The following is a 16,705-nucleotide window of genomic DNA, read 5'->3' as shown; positions in this document are numbered from 1 at the left end:
AGACAGCAGTGTCCCGAGGCTCAGAGGAGGCGCAGTGTGGAAAATTTAAAGGTGTGGAGGTGCGCGGGAAAAGCGGGCTGGTGGCTGAGGGCACGGTTGTCGTTTTCAGTCAGGAGTGAGTCTCAGACTTTGGGCTCCAGATCCGGGCGAGTCTCTAGGGACTCAGACTCAGACGGGAGAAGCGGGATTGTCCAGCATCAGTTGGAACCTAAGGGCAGCTTTCTCTCCGAAGTTTGCAGCGGCTGCCGGGGTTCTGAGAAGCAGAGCCTTGGGGAACGGGACTGAGAGCAGCCATAACTGCTCCCTCCGCCCGCCCTGCTGATCCCTTGCGACCCGCCCCGCCCAAGCCTTCCGCAGAGCCATTTGCCGGATCGCCTCAGGCAAAGGCTAGATTAGCACCTCCCCAGAGGACAGAAGTTTTCACGGGCAGACACAGGTGATTCTCACAGCCAGTCGGCCTGGTGGTCAAATCCCTCTAGTATTAACTACAACAATGAAGGCTTAACTAGAACAAGACTGCGCACAAAGACCACAAGGGGGTGCACCAAGAAAGCATAAAAAATGCGGAGACAAAAAAACATGACAGAAATGGAGGATATGGAGCTAAAAAATGCAATTTTGAGGGCTTGCAATAAACTTGTGGAGAGCCTCACGAAAACTAATGAGACCCTCGATGCTACGATAAAGAAACTAGAAATTAAGCATACACGGACTGAAATAAAGAATATTATACCCAATAGCAGACCAGAGGAGTGCAAGAATCAAGTCAAAGATTTGAAATGCGAAGAAGCAAAAAAAACCCATCCGGAAAAGCAAAATGAAAAAAGAATCCGAAAATACGAAGACAGTGTAAGGAGCCTCTGGGACACCTTCAAGCGCACTAATATCAGAATAATAGGGGTGCCAGAAGATGAGAGACAGCAAGATATTGAAAACCTATTTGAAGAAATAATGTCAGAAAACTTCCCCCACCTGGTGAAAGAAATGGACTTACAGGTCCAAGAAGCACAGAGAACCCCAAACAAAAGGAATCCAAAGAGGACCACACCAAGACACATCATAATTAAAATGCCAAGAGCAAAAGACAAAGAGAGAATCTTAAAAGCAGCAAGAGAAAGAGGCTCAATTACCTACAAGGGAATTCCCATACGACTGTCAGCTGATTTCTCAACAGAAACTTTGCAGGCCAGAAGGGAATGGCAAGAAATATTCAAAGTACTGAATAGCAAGAACCTACAACCAAGATTACTTTATCCAGCAAAGCTATCATTCAGAATTGAAGGTCAGATAAAGAGCTTCACAGATAAGGAAAAGCTAAAGGACTTCATCACCACCAAACCAGTATTATACAAAATGCTTTAAGAAGAGGAAGAAGTAAAAGGTAAAGATACAAATTGTGAACAACAAACATGCATCTATCAACAAGTGAATCTAAGAATCAAGTGAATAAATAATCTGATGTACAGAATGAACTGGTGATTACAATGAATCAGGGACATAGAAAGGGAATGGACTGACTATTCTTGGGGGGGAAAGGGGAATGGGAGATGCGGGAAGAGACTGGACAAAAATCGTGCACCTATGGATGAGGACAGTGGGTGGGGAGTGAGGGCAGAGGGTGGGGTGGGAACTGGGAGGAGGGGAGTTATGGGAAATAAAAAAGAGGAACAAATGTAATCTGAACAATAAAGGTTTAATAAAATAAAATAAAATAAAAAAGATTGAAGAAAAAAAAATAAAGCAAGAAGTGCAAGGAAGGAACAGCGTCCTCTGGTCGGTGGGGTGACTAAGGTGTGGAAACATTTAAGCAAAGAGCTGAAGGAAGTAAGGGAGCTTTCTGAGCATTGGGAACAGTAAGGACAAAGATCCTGATGCAGGAACATGCTGGGAGTTGTCCAGAAAAAGCAAGGAACTTAGTGTAAATGAATAGGAGAGGAATAACACATGACAGAGCTCATCTAACACTGAAGCATCCCTGAATGAGTGGCATGAACCTTTTCTTAGAATTTTCAATGAGAAAAATGAATAACATTATTATTAATCAGTGCTGTTGGTTTACAAAATAAGATAAGGTAGTCATATACAGAAAAATTGAAAAATTCCCTTATTATTTCTCAATCACCTTTTCTTATACTCTGGCCATTTTGCTTTTGAAAATCATCCTGTGAGCAAACTGCATCTACTAGTAGACTTACTAAAGACAGAAATATTAATTCCTTTATAATATTATGCACATGTAGTTCTGAATAAAATGTGCCAACAAAAGCATATATCTTTATTTAAATATCCATATCACTTTTTTCTTCATTTTAGACTCCTGAAATAGTTTTGAACTACAGAATTAAATAATGTTGAACACAAATGTATAATCTGATATATAAACTATTTTAAGTTTTTAATTAAAAACTAGCCATACTTCATCTAACCCTTTTAACAAATTTCCCACTTTTACAAGTATGTGCATTTTTGGGATTCTTGCATATGCTTTTTTTTCACGGATTTGTGTGTGCCATGTTTTCCATATATCCTTCCATTGTTACATGGTAGAGAAAATATAAACATGTGAATAAACTAAATATAATTAATAAGGTTTATTACAAGCAAGGCCCCCAAAATTCTTAAAGTTCCCTTTGGCCATCTTAATTCAGATATCATATATTTGGACACAATATTTTCTTTTTTCTAGATGATAGGCTTTTGAAGAAAAAAATGGCATTTTCCCAGTAATTTAGGGGCATTGTAGGGCCTTAAAATGTAGTTATTGCATGTTGAACATCTGACAGGAATGAAAGTAGGTTATTGTGGATCCTACAACTTTAACAAGTAAAGCCTAGAGACAATTTTGCCTTCTCAACAACCTTCTTGAATGCATTTTTGACCTCCTTGTTTCTCAAGCTGTAGACCAGAGGGTTCAACATGGGGATGACCATAGTATAGAACACAGAGGCAATTTTGTCTGTGTCCATGGAATGGCTGGAGCTGGGCTGGGAATACATGAAGATGGCAGTACCATAGAAGATGGAGACTGCAGTGAGGTGGGAAGCGCAGGTGGACAAAGCCTTCTGATACCCTGAAGATGAGTGCATCTTTAGGATGGTGACACATATGAACAGATAGGAAATCAAGATAACCAGGAGAGCAGAAAAAATGTTGAAGCTTGCCACAAAAATAAGAATCTGCTCACTAATATGCCTGTCTGAGCAAGAGAGAGCCATGACTGCTGGAACATCACAGAAAAAGTGATGGACCAGATTAGACATACAGAAAGAGAGGCTGAATGTGTCTCTAGTGTGGACAGAGGCATTCAAAAAACTATAGACATAGGAACCTATGGCAAGACGTGCACACACACCTGGTGTCATGGTGGTGGTGTAATGCAGGGGTTTGCACACTGCTGCATAACGGTCATAAGCCATTGAAGCCAAGAGGAAATTTTCCACAGTGGCAAAGGCTGCAAAAAAGAACATCTGAGCAGCACATGCATTGTAGGAGATGACCTTGTCTCCTACAAGGAACCCAGCCATAACCTTGGGAGTGACAGCTGTAGAGTAACAAAAGTCCACCAAAGACAAATTACTAAGGAAAAAGTACATAGGGGTATGGAGGCGAAAGTCCAGGAGAATCAAAATGATTATTCCCAGGTTTCCAACCACACTGATGAGGTAGATGAAGGTGAACATTACAAAGAGGGGGACCTGCAGTTCTGGGACATTGGTTAGTCCAAGGAGGATGAACTCAGTCACTTCTGTATTGTTCTCCATGGATGTTGTTTGGGAATCAGAAGGTGTCCTATAGCAATGAGTCATAAAGGAACACATTGATTAACAAAAAATCAATTGAAACAGATAGAAAAGTGATAAGTAGATGCACATTTTCATTATGGCAGTCAGATTTGAAGTATGGGTTTACCAACAAAGTTTAATCCATTCATTACCTATAGAGTTACACATTGTTGAAACTGAAGTTTAATGAACAATCTCCCACTTTTTTTAATTTTGTAAACTGATTTGTGTAAACAAGTCATGTCTTAATCAATATGACACATTTGGAATAAATATATCTATCATGTCTTATCCCTGAGCCTAGTGAATGCTTATACTTCTATGTTGCTTATGTGCCAGGAAATGCTCAAGATACCTTGCATCTATATTTATTTATTTTTCTCAATAAATCTATAAGATTAACTAGTTGTTACCCTATTTAACTTATAAGGCACAGAGGTTCAGTAATGTTTTTAAGTTTGAAAGTTATTACTGCCAAAGCCAAGTTATATACATAGGTAGAGTGGTTCTTCAGTTAATTGGTATTAATAGAAATAAAATTGAACTGAATGCAACTTGCACTTACTCTTTGTCACCATTGCTCCAAACTCAGTATTCAGCATTTTGTTTTATTTTTAAAAATATATTTTATTGATTTTTTACAGAGAAGAAGGGAGAGGGATAGAGAGTTAGAAACATCGATGAGAGAGAAACATCAATCAGCTGCCTCCTGCACACCCCATATTGGGGATGTGCCCGCAACCAAGGTACATGCCCTTGACCGGAATCGAACCCGGGACCCTTCAGTCCGCAGGCCGATGTTCTATCCACTGAGCCAAACCAGTTAGGGCAGTATTCAGCATTTTAGTTAAGTAGCTGAGACCTATATGCATACTAGATGGGTAACTGGACATACAGGGGCATGTACAACTAACAGAGGCAATTCTGAGGAGAAGATATAGAGCATTGGGTATAGAACAGTGATGGCGAACCTATGACACGCGTGTCAGAGGTGACACACGAACTCATTTTTTTGGTTGATTTTTCTTTGTTAAATGGCATTTAAATATATAAAATAAATATCAAAAATATAAGTCTTTGTTTTACTATGGTTGCAAGTATCAAAAAATTTCTATATGTGACACGGCACCAGAGTTAAGTTAGGGTTTTTCAAAATGCTGACACGCCGAGCTCAAAAGGTTCGCCATCACAGGTATAGAGCTTGGGCTCTGAGATGAGCTAAATATCAGTCCTACCATTTACTACCCAAGAGTTTTTGGGTTCAACCTAAGTAGCCAAACCTGATTTTTTCCACATGCAAAACGAAGATTATAATGAGATAAATCTTATGGTATTATTGTGAGAATTAAATAAAATAATAGATTAATTACAATGAGTGAAATTTTGGATGTATAGCATAGCCTGAAATGAGTGAGCTATAATATTATTATCAGGATGAAATGAACGCCTTTGTTTGTTTGAGAAAAGTGGCTGATAAAATTCAGGGATTCCAGTGTGGATGAGTTTTGAAGTGTTGCAACCTCTCTCTGATATTCTTTTTCTCTCACACTTGGTTCACTGAGATATTTCTAGTGTTTCTCTGTCTGTCTCTCCTCAGCCCGCATAAGTAGCTATTCTAGCCATCCCATATGAACCACCCTTTTGCTTAATTTATTTCTTAAAATTCATATATTAATGTGAGTTGAAAGAGGCTCCTTTCTTTCTTTTTTTCTTTCTTTCTCTCTAATCCTCACCCAAGGACATGTTTAGAGAGAAGGGTGGAGAGAGAGAGAGAGAGAGAGAGAGAGAGAGAGAGAGAGATATCAATGTAACAAAGAAACATCAATTGGTTGCCTTCCATACATGCCTCAACTGGTGATCAAACTCACAACCCAGCTATGTGCCCTGACTGGAAATCAACATTTGAGCAGCACATGAATCCTCTTGGTGCATAGGACAATGCTCAACCAACTGAGCCACTCTGGCCAGGCAAGAGTCTCCTTTCTTAAACTCATTATTTTCTTTCATTGAGATCATCTCATAGTTGAATCACAGAGATCAGGGTTGAAAGTTCCTAACATGTTGGCTGCTTTTAGCCTCCTGGTCTTCTTTGGTGTTGGGATTCATGTTTAAATTTTTATATAAATATGTTCTTGAGTCAGAACAATGTTTTAAATCATTTTCATCTGAATTTGAGGTCTTTAGAAGGACACATCATTCACTAATCATTATTCTCTACTATTGTCCTAACTCTTTCACATCTTCACTTTACAAACCAAGCCCCTGAAGTCAGTAGGTTTATCAACCTTTGACAATCATAAGCACTTGTAGAATGTAGGATGTTCCGCAAACAATAAAAGTTATAGGGATATAAAATTATATTTAGGTACGTGTTTACATATGTGTATATACATAAACACATCTTTTCATTTAATCTTCACAATAATATCACGAGATATGTGATAGTATAATTCCAAATTTACCATTAAGAGAACTGAGGACTTGAGAAGCTATATAAAGCTCTACAATTGCACTGCTAGTATGAAAAAAATTAAAGATTTATGATTCAAATCCATCTGTGACCAAATCAAAAGCTAGTCTTTCGCCCTGACCAGTTTGGCTCAGTGGATAGAGCGTCAGCCTGCAGACTGAGGGGTCTCAGGTTCGATTCCAGTCAGGGGCATGTACCTTGGTTGCAGGCACATACCCAGTAGGGGGTGTGCTGGAGGCAGCTGATCGATCTTTCTAACTCTCTATCCCTCTCCTTTTCTCTCTGTAAAAAATCAATAAAATATATTTTTTTAAAAAGTTAGTTTTTCACCATCAACATTTGTAGATATGCTAGTAATAATAAAGATGAAATTATAAGGAAAAGATTACAATGGATCTTGTTAATTCAATTGCAACTCTTCTGTAGTTTAAAGGAAGGTTATTTCACTCTATTCTGCTTTTTAAAAAACCTTTGGTGAAAGCACAACAGATAGTAAATAAGGTGAAATTAAGACTCATTCAATAGAAGCATTAATTTTTTGCTAATCATTTTTAGGAAAGCAACATAATGTTATTTCATAAGTATCACTGTACTTCTTACTGATGAAGTTTTGAATTTAAACTCCAAGTCTCAAGTCACTGTTTTAGAAAAAACAATGTTCAAAACACCTACTTCTGTGCTCAAATAACCCATAGCAGATATAGTTGCCCTGTGGATTTTACATAAATTACAGTTCACATGGAAAAATGTGTATGAAACCAAAAGCTTACCTTGCTGCTGAAATGGAAGGCACAGTCAATCATGACTAGTGGTTCTGAGATCTGAAATCTAACCCTGGAATAATGTATATATAGTCTTGGTGATGTTCTCTAACAGGTACTGGTCAAAAGAATCTAAGATCTCTATGGCAAGTAAAGATGGAGGAAAACCTCGACATGAAGTCAGAAACCTGGGTATAAGTTTTAAACCCACCAGTAATACTTACTATGCTTTGGGAGGACTCACTTGTCTTCTTCTTGCTCCTAAACTAAAGAATAAAATTACCTCTCCTACATAATTTACAGAATTGTGCCTGTAAATGGCAAAAGAAGAAAGCTCTGTAAAACAAAGAGGGGTTATCATTTTAAAGTCAATCAATAGAATATTCAACTTGAGATGTTTTCCCTGGCCATGATTGCAGGCTCATAGCAAATCCTCAGATCAGAGTCCAAGGGAACGCCCACACGTACTGAGCGTGAGTAAATAATAGCCAAGGGGCCTAAGCACACAGTTCAGTTACTTTAAAATGATGTCATGTTGAATCATATTGGGATTTCAGAGGCTCACTCATGGGAATCCGGTAGGAGCCATAGAGACGTGGAATGGTTTGGGGATGTTCCCTGTGAGGACTTCTACAGCCCTCATCCTAAGGTCTTAGAAAAGAAGCATTTAAATTGCCTGTAGGAACCTACCTGGATATGATGAGAGTGTACACATGTTTTCATATTATTTGTTATTTATTATTTTTCCTATTTTTAATTAAAATAGAATTTACAAACTTAATTAAATTTACAAATTTACAATTTTAATTAAAAGAGAATTTTTCCTTTTTATTAAAATTATTGGGGTGACACTGGTTAACAAAATCATACGAGTTTCAGGTGCACAATTCCTGTACACTGTATTATGTGTTTACCACCCCAAGTCAAATCTCTTTCCATCACCATTTACCCCCAAATACCCTCCTCCACAACCTTTACCCCCTCCTTATGCTAAGTAAAACAAAAGAATTTTTTTTTTTTTTTTTGCGGTCCATTCCTTTACTGTTTGTTCTCTCTCCCACGACACCACCCACACTAGGTCGGGTTCCTGTTCCCTTATGCCTTTCCCCAAAAAGGTGCCACCTTCGGCCCAGACAGTTGAGGAAGGAAAGGGCTTCAGGCTGAGCTGCCATATAAGTCCTCCCTCCCCCAACCCCGAAGCCAGGAGAGGGAGGTGGCAGATGGTGATGGATGGATGGATGGACGGACAGAAGAGGCCAGAGAAGGTGGGACTAGGAAGGGGACAGGAAAGGCCACTCCGGCAGTGCCACTCCTCCCAGCCTTGCCGCTGGGGGTAGCAGGAGCCTGACCATCCGGGCCCGGTTGACACACCCTTTGTGGGGGGGCCCAATAAACATGGTAGACTCTCAGTGGCTGGTGCCTGGTGTTTCCAGGCCACTGTGGCCACACTTCTGACTCCCGTTGGCCTTTGGTCCCCTCAACAAGCCAGTGGCAGCGGGGATGGGGGTGAGGGACGGGGGTGGGGGTGGGGGTTGGCAGCCCCTGCCCTGGAGCTCACAGGCTGTACCAGGAGAGCAGCCAGCCCGGGGTGGGGGCGGCCAGTTCTCCGGGGTGGCTCACCCACACATCATAGATGCTCTTGTTGGGTGGCACCCCCTGGAATAGGGCATCTAGATCCCAGAGCAGCCCTGGGGGGCTGTGGGTTTCAGGGGCCACACCCCAGTAGGCTGGGCTGGATGAGGGCGGGCACTGGGGACAGGAGGTGGGTGGTAGTGGTGCCAAGGGCACTACCACGTTGGGGGTATAGATGGGCAAGTAGGAGGTGGGGAGCTGCCCCCAAAGTGAAGCCCTGTGACCCCCAGGGTCGGAGGTACCCTGCAGCAAGTGGAGGGGCCAGGCCCTGGGCTCAGGGCAGAGGGGTGAAAGCCTGCTAGCTCTCCCCTGGGTAGTCTCCCCCTCCGGCCTCATGATCCCTGGGAGGGGGCAGAGGGGCCACAGCGGCCGCTCGGAAGGCACGGCACGGGTGGTGTGGGCACTACCTCCTCCTTACTTGGAAGGGCACCCGCTCCGCCTTGGCTGCTTCGGGGCGCTCCCTCCCCGGCGCCCCCCAGCAGAGACTTGATGCTGAAGCCCTCGCTGGGTGGCAGCTGGGGACTGGGCGGACGGGGCGGCTTGGGCGGTCGGTAGGACCGGCCGTGCAGCACGTAGGGGCCCAGGTCCTTGGCGAAGGTCCCCCGCGCGCCCCTGCCCTGCCAGCGCCGGCACAGGGCCGTGTTCTGCAGCCGCAGCGCCTCGGCAGGGATCAGGCTCACGTCGACCGCCCAGAAGTTGCCCTTGGCCTTGGGCTTCGCAGGATCCTTGGGCACCTTGCGGAATCAGCGGTTGGAGGAGAGGTTGTGGCGGATGGAGTCCTTCCAGCCCTCGTAGTCGTCCCTGAAGAAGGGGAACACGGCCTGGACCTGACGGATGATCTGGGCCAGCTTCAGCCGGCGGGAAGGTGCAGCCTGGATCACTAGGGCGATCATAGCCAAGTAGGTGTAGGGAGGCTTGTCATGCCGAAGGTATCGCTTCTTCCTCCTCTTGGGGGACTGGGAGGGCGACTCTGCCCCCGCGAGCCCCAGGCCTGGGCTGCTGCAGGGCCCCATAAAGGGGAGGCCAGCAACGTGGGCAAGGGTCCGGAAGGGCTGAGGGCGCCGGGCAATCGAATTTTTGAGGAACACAATTTAACCCATAATATATTAGTGGCAAAATATTTTTACTATTGTTGAAAGATATTCCATTATATATAGATTAGAGGTCCAGTGCGCGATATTCGTGCACTGGGGTGGGGGGTGTCCCTCAGCCCAGCCTGCACCCTCTCCAATCTGGGACCCCTCAGGGGATGTCCAACTACCGGTTTAGGCCCGATCCCTCTCACAACTGCTCGCCTGCCTTCCTGATTGTTCCTAACCCCTCTGCCTGCCTGCCTGCCTTATCACCCCCTAACAACTCCCCTGCTGGCCTGATTGATGCCTAACTGCTCGCCTGCCAGTTCGATAGCCCCCAACTGTCCTCCTCTGCAGGCCTGGTCACCCCCAACAGCCCTCCCCTGTTGGCCCAATTGCTCCCAACTGCTCTCCCCTGCTAGCCTGTTCGCCCCCAACTGCCCTCCCCTGCTGGCCATCTTGTGATGACATGGGGACGCCATCTTGTGACCACATGGGGGCAGCCATCTTGTGCAAGGGTGTAAAAGTCAATTTGCATATTACCTCTTTATTATATAGGATATCAAAGATTGTTTCTACACTTCCCACTTATAGGACATTTGTGTTGGTTCAAATGTCTGGAATCTTTTTCAACATTTTTACTTTTTATTGATTTTAGAAAGAGAGGAAGGGAAAGAGCAAATGAGGGACGAACATTGGTGTGAGAGAGAAACATCCATCAGTTGTCTCCTGCATGCACCCAGCCAGGGATCAAACCCACAACTTGAGTATGTGCCCTAATCTGGAATGGAACCTGCCATCTTTTGGTGTATGAGATGATGCTTCGGCCAACAGAGACCACTGACCAGTATCTGGATATTTTGAATAAAGTTACTACACATCTGTCCAAAGTTATTTTTGTGTGAATATAGGTTTGCATTTTACTTAGATAATCACTATGAGCTCGCTTGGTCAGATCCTAAGTGTATGGTTAATTGAATGGAATTCAGTGTTTCTTTATCAATATTCTATTTGGTTTCCATTATTAAATGTGAGATATTGAAGTCTCCCCCTATTGTGTTACTATTTCTCCCTTCAATGTTTAATTCATATATTGGGCATATTTAATGCACATATATTTATAATTGTTATATCTCCTGGAGAATTGACATTTTTATCATTATATAATATCTTTCTTTGTTTCTTCTGATGGTTTTTTATCTGCTGCAAAAATGACTACTCTTGCCCTTTCCAATGGGGAGTCAACACACACACACACACACACACACACACACACACAAAGCCAGCATGTGCACAGAGCTAACATAATGTCCCTCAACTGAAAATTGGATAAACAATCTGTATTATCCATAAAAGAGAGTACTACTTAAAAAAAAAAACAGATTACACTATAGGCCAGTGGTTGGCAAACTGCGGCTCGCGAGCCACATGTGGCTCTTTGGCCCCTAGAGTGTGGCTCTTCCACAAAATACCGACTTCTGTCCATGTGCCTCGAAGTTTCAATTGCACTGTACATGCACGCCTGCACGTGGTAATTTGTGGAAGAGCCACACTCAAGGGGCCAAAGAACAGCATGTGGCTCGCAAGCTGCAGTTTGCTGACCACTGCTATAGGCAAAGGTAGCAATACTGATGGAACTTAAATTCATTATACTAAGTGAAAGAAGCAAAACTCATAGACTACATATGCATAAGGACATTCTTGAAAAAGCAGTTATATACACAAAACAGTTAAATGGTTTCCAAAGGTATTGGGTAGGAGGAGTTGGCCACAAAGAACCTTGTGCTTTTGCATACATGATGGAAATGTTCTATTATCTTGATTCTGGTAGTAGTTACATAACCATATACATTTGACAAAATTCTTAAAACTACACACACACAAAAATGTGTGGATCTTACTGTTTTAAAATTATGCATTTAGAAAATGAAAAAGACATAACAAGTAATAGCAAAATATGCATGTAAACTCTGTAGGTAGGTCCCCATAGACATTTTAATTGCATCTTCCCTAAGAAGATGGGATAAGGAGCTATAGATGGTCTCATGGGGTACATTCCCTGAGAGCTCTATAATTCACCCCTGGGTCCCTTGCATTAGCCTCTGAAATATCAACACTCCACACAGCATCATTTTAGAGGGACCAGACTGCATGTTGGGCCCTTTGATCTTCATATATTCATCTGAATAATTATCATTACACATAGTTTTTCTGTCTACTGAAGAATTGCTACAAACCTGCAACCATGGCCAAGAAATTCACCCCAAGAAAAAAAATTATATATTGAGTGACTTTAAAATGATAATCTTATAATCAGTTGTTTACTAGACCTTCCCTTATATGCTATTTACAGATACAATCCTGTAAATTATGTGGGAGAAGTAATTTTTATTATGTATATAAACATACCAATAAGGAGAAGGTAAGGGGCTTCTCCAAGGGCACACTAAAGATTCATGGTGGATTCAGGACTTGGGTCCAGGGTTCCAGGTTCTTGTTAGTGTTTTTTCCTCTATTTTTCCCTGTCTTAGAGCACTTGGAACCTTTTGATCACTCCTAAAATATAGCTTTTTAATCATTATTTATACAGTATTTTATGGTTGAATTTCTGATTTTAACTGACTATTCAGGATTGACTGTCCCCTTCTCCTCAAGGAGCAAGGTAAGCTCAATATTCCATATATACTATTAATAAAGCTTCATGTACTATAAGTTATTTGAGGAAAAAGATAGATGTTTTGAACTTTTTTTAAAATAGTGAGTTGAGGCTGGAGTATAACTGTCAAAGCTTCTGTTAGTAGGGAGTTTGGGGATACTTATGAAATATCTTGCTGCTTCCCTGAAGATGAGTAAAAAAATAAGATACTGGTAAATGCTACTCAGATTGGGTAGGGTGATAAGTTCATCTTGTTCACTATCAATTGGTCTCCTACTGGAGTTAAAAAGGGAACTAAATGAATTAACAAGATTGAACTGTAGTTCAACTTTTTACCCATAGTATTTTAATTATTATGTTACCTGTAAATAGGCTGACAGTGAGGCAGCTAAAGACACACAGAATTTGATTAGGTTGAAAATGAGTTTCGCCGGGGGAAGGTCAATGGGGGGAAAAAGGAGACACATGTACTAATATTTGTAATACTTTAAAAATAAAATAAAAATTTTGAAAATGGGTTTCAATGTTAAATCTTGAATCTTCATGTTAGTGATATAATTATACAATACCATGTAACTACTAGAATCCTTAATTTTTAATGGTAAATGAAAATACTACTCATTGTATACACAGACATTTATATGTAAAGCTCTTAACATTAGATCAAGATAATTTTAAAGTATAATTTATTAATGAAATAATGCACATGGTATTTATACATCCTAATTTCACTACAATTTTTGTTTGTTTGTCACTTTTTCCCTTTATTTCTCACTGCTACAGGACATTTCATGATTCCCAAATAGCATTGATGGAGAACAGAACAAAAGTGACACACTTCATCCTCCTCGGACTAACCAATGCCCCAGAACTACAGGTCCCCCTCTTTATCATGTTCACTATCATTTATCTCACCAATGTGGTTGGGAACCTGGGAATGATCGCATTGATTCTCTTGGACTCTCGTCTCCATACCCCCATGTACTTTTTCCTCAGTAACCTGTCTCTGGTGGACTTTGTTTACTCCTCAGCTGTCACTCCCAAAGTCATGGCTGGGTTACTTACAGACAACAGGGTCATCTCTTACAATGCATGTGCTGCTCAGATGTTCTTTTTTGTAGCCTTTGCCACTGTGGAAAATTACCTCTTAGCATCAATGGCCTATGACCGCTATGCAGCGGTGTGCAAACCCCTACATTACACCACCACCATGACAACAGGTGTGTGTTCATGCCTGGCTGTAGGCTCTTACATCTGTGGTTTCCTGAATGCCTCTTTCCATGTTGGGGACATATTCAGCTTTTTCTTTTGTAAGTCTAATCTGGTCCATCACTTTTTCTGTGATGTTCCAGCAGTCATGGCTCTCTCTTGCTCAGATACACACAGGAGTGAAATGTTTTTTATCTTTATTTCAAGCTTTATTATCTTTTTTGCTCTTCTGGTTATATTGATTTCCTACCTGTTCATATTTATAACCATCTTGAAGATGCACTCAGCTCAAGGGCACCAGAAGGCTTTGTCTACCTGTGCTTCTCACCTCACTACAGTCTCCATCTTCTATGGAACTGTCATCTTTATGTATTTACAGCCAAGTTCCAATCATTCCATGGACACAGACAAGGTGGCCTCTGTGTTCTATTCCATGGTCATCCCAATGCTGAACCCTCTGGTCTACAGCCTGAGGAACAAAGAGGTCAAGAGTGCATTCAAGAAGGTGGTTGACAAGGCACATTTTTCTACAGGATTGGGAATTTAACCTTGTAGTGCACAATGACATTATTTAGTTTCTCTCAGACTTTTTCCATGCAATAAATTTAAGCCTCACACTTCATTTAAATTCCTGAGATGATGTCCTTATTTTTTCAACAGTTTTTGCCCAGTAAAAAGCAAACATATTCAGAAATACAATACCTGAATGATGATGGCTGAGGGAAAGCATTGGAAATTTTGGGATCTGCTTGTCAAACATTACTAATGATATTTGATTTAATAACTTGTCCCACTTACATTTTCTCTACCATCTGCTAATGCAAACTTACATGTTAAAAGGGGCAAAAACAAGCTGATGAACAAAGGCACATGTATGTGTCCCATGTGGACATTCACACTGGAGTGGGAAATTTGTAAGAGGTAAGTGGAGTGCTGCTAGTTTTTAATTAAAATAACTTAAGCAGTTAATTGATATATTAAACATAAAGCTATGTCCAATCAAAAATATTTATTTTGTTGAACAACTGTTCTAAGACCCTGAATAGGAGGAAAAATTCATGTACTTTTAAATAAAAGTATGTACTCTGGCATACTTTATTGAGAAATACATAAATATCACATCTTAAATGAATTAACATTTCTGCCTTGACTGGGTCATTTTGTGGAATCATGTTCACATTACAATTTTCAGAAAGATAAAACAATCACCCAAATTTCATAGCTTACCTTTGGGTTCCCTCTTGGTGTTGTACATGCTATGGTTTTGACAAATGTGTAGTGAAGTGAATGTATTATTATAATGTCAGACAGTATTTTCACTGTGCTGTCTAGTCATCCCTTGCTCCCCAAACTCCTGGCACCTACTGATCTTTTTACTGTCTCCATAGTTTTTCCTTTACCAGAATGTCATATAGTTGGAATCATCTGGTATGTAGCCTTTTTAGATTGGTTTCTTTCATACAGTAATATGCATTTAAAGTTTCTTTGTGTCTTTTCATGGCTTGATAGTTCATTTTCTTTTAGTACTGAATAATTGTATCACAGTTTATCCATTAATCTAATGAAGAGCATCTTGGTTGCCTCCAGTTTGGGCAATTATGAATAAAGATGCTTTAAACATTCATGTTCAGGTTTCTGTGTGGACATAAATTTTCAACTCATTTGGGTAAATACCAGGGAGGATGATTGCTGAATTGTATGGTAAGAGTATGAAAGTTCCTGTTGCTACACATCCTAACCAGCATATGGTATTATCAATGTTCTGGATTTTGGACATTTTAATATGCATACAGTGGAATCCCATTGTTGTTTTAATTTGCATTTCCCTCTGTATGTATGTATGATGTGGACCATCTTTCAAAATGTTTATTAGCCATTTGTTATCTTCTTTTGTGAGGTGTCTGTTAAAGTCTTTGGCCTGAAGGACTTGTATGCATGCATATTAGCATATTCAATGGACACAGGCACTGAGTTGTGCAGGCTTGCCTGGGGTGGGAATGACTGGGGGGGGGGGGCGGGGGCGGGGAAGGGAGTGTCAATGGGGAAAAAGAAGACAAATGTAAAACTTTAGACAATAAAAAAAAAGAAAGAAAGGGAAAAAAGTCTTTGGACTGTTTTATAATCAAGTTGTTTGGCTTTTTTTTAATTATGTTTTTTTTTTTTGCTTTCTTTCTGTTTTTATTTTTATCATTTTTTAAAATCTTTATTGTTGAAAATACTGCACATGTTCCCATTTTTTCCCCATTGACTCCTTCTAGCCCGCTCCCCTCCCCCTCCAGACCTTCACCACCCTATTGTCTGTATCCCTGGGTTAAGCATGTATGCATACAAGTTCTTTGATGGATCTCTTCCCACCCACCCACCCACACCTTCCCTTTGAATTTTTTAAGAGTTCTTTTTTGTATTTGGGATGACCATTTATTATGAGATAGGTCATTTTGCAAGTATTTCTCTAAGTTTGTGGTTGCTTTTCTACTCACTTGACATTGTTTTTCACAGAGAATTTTTTATATTAATGAAATCCAGCTTATTGTTTCTTTCATGAATCATGCCTTTAGTGTTGTATCTACAAAGTCATCATTATGCCTAAGGTCATCTAGGTTTTTTCCCTGTTATCTTCTATGAGTTTGATAGTTTTATGTTTATGTTTATGATACATTTTGAGTAAATTTTTTATGAAGGGTGTGAGGTTTGTGTCTAGGTACATTATTTTTTGCATGTGGATGTCCAGTTGTTCTAGCACCTAAAGAATTTTCTCTATTTTATTATCTTTGCTCCTTTGTCAAAAAATCAATTGGTCACACATATACAGGTTTATTACTGGACTCTCTGTTCTGTTCCATTGATCTGTTTGTATATTCCCTCACCAATATTATATTGTCTTGATTATGTAGCTTTATAGTAAGTCTTAAAGTTTAGTGTTATGCCCAGATTTCAGGATCCCCAAGAGACCACACCAGGGAGCCAGCCGTGTCCGATGCAAAAGCAAAGAGTCTTTTATTCAAACCTGGGCTTGGCTCCCCTACCCTCCTTACTGACACAGCAGCAAGTGGCAGAGAGAGCCCCCCCTGTGGGGAGATGGATTTTATAGTAAGGGGAGGAGAGAGGACTGTGGGCCCTGC

General features: G+C 40.9%; 2 protein-coding genes and 1 pseudogene across 2 annotated transcripts; 1 reads left to right on the top strand and 2 right to left on the bottom strand.

Annotated features, from left to right (window-relative positions):
- Positions 1-2,816: 2,816 nt before the first annotated feature.
- LOC139017728 (olfactory receptor 5B3-like) lies at positions 2,817-3,761 on the bottom strand. Its single transcript, XM_070426328.1, has one exon. The coding sequence runs from the start codon at positions 3,759-3,761 to the stop codon at positions 2,817-2,819; it is 945 nt and encodes a 314-aa protein (XP_070282429.1).
- Positions 3,762-8,567: 4,806 nt separating this feature from the next.
- Positions 8,568-9,658, bottom strand: LOC139017959 (forkhead box protein H1 pseudogene; annotated as a pseudogene).
- A 3,524-nt stretch (positions 9,659-13,182) lies between these two features.
- LOC139017727 (olfactory receptor 5B2-like) lies at positions 13,183-14,130 on the top strand. The gene has a single exon (XM_070426327.1). The coding sequence runs from the start codon at positions 13,186-13,188 to the stop codon at positions 14,128-14,130; it is 945 nt and encodes a 314-aa protein (XP_070282428.1). The 5' UTR covers positions 13,183-13,185.
- The last annotated feature ends 2,575 nt before the right edge of the window (positions 14,131-16,705 follow it).

The sequence above is a fragment of the Myotis yumanensis genome, unplaced genomic scaffold (genome assembly GCF_028538775.1).
Source record: "Myotis yumanensis isolate MYYU_CA2020_CCGP unplaced genomic scaffold, mMyoYum1.0.hap1 SCAF_10, whole genome shotgun sequence".
Lineage (NCBI taxonomy): Eukaryota > Metazoa > Chordata > Mammalia > Chiroptera > Vespertilionidae > Myotis > Myotis yumanensis.
This window is presented reverse-complemented; position numbering and strand designations above follow the sequence as displayed.

Bases quoted from the DNA above. Each gene is read 5' to 3' on its own strand.
- LOC139017728 (XM_070426328.1), bottom strand. From the start codon at position 3,761: ATGGAGAACAATACAGAAGTGACTGAGTTCATCCTCCTTGGACTAACC.
- LOC139017727 (XM_070426327.1), top strand. From the start codon at position 13,186: ATGGAGAACAGAACAAAAGTGACACACTTCATCCTCCTCGGACTAACC.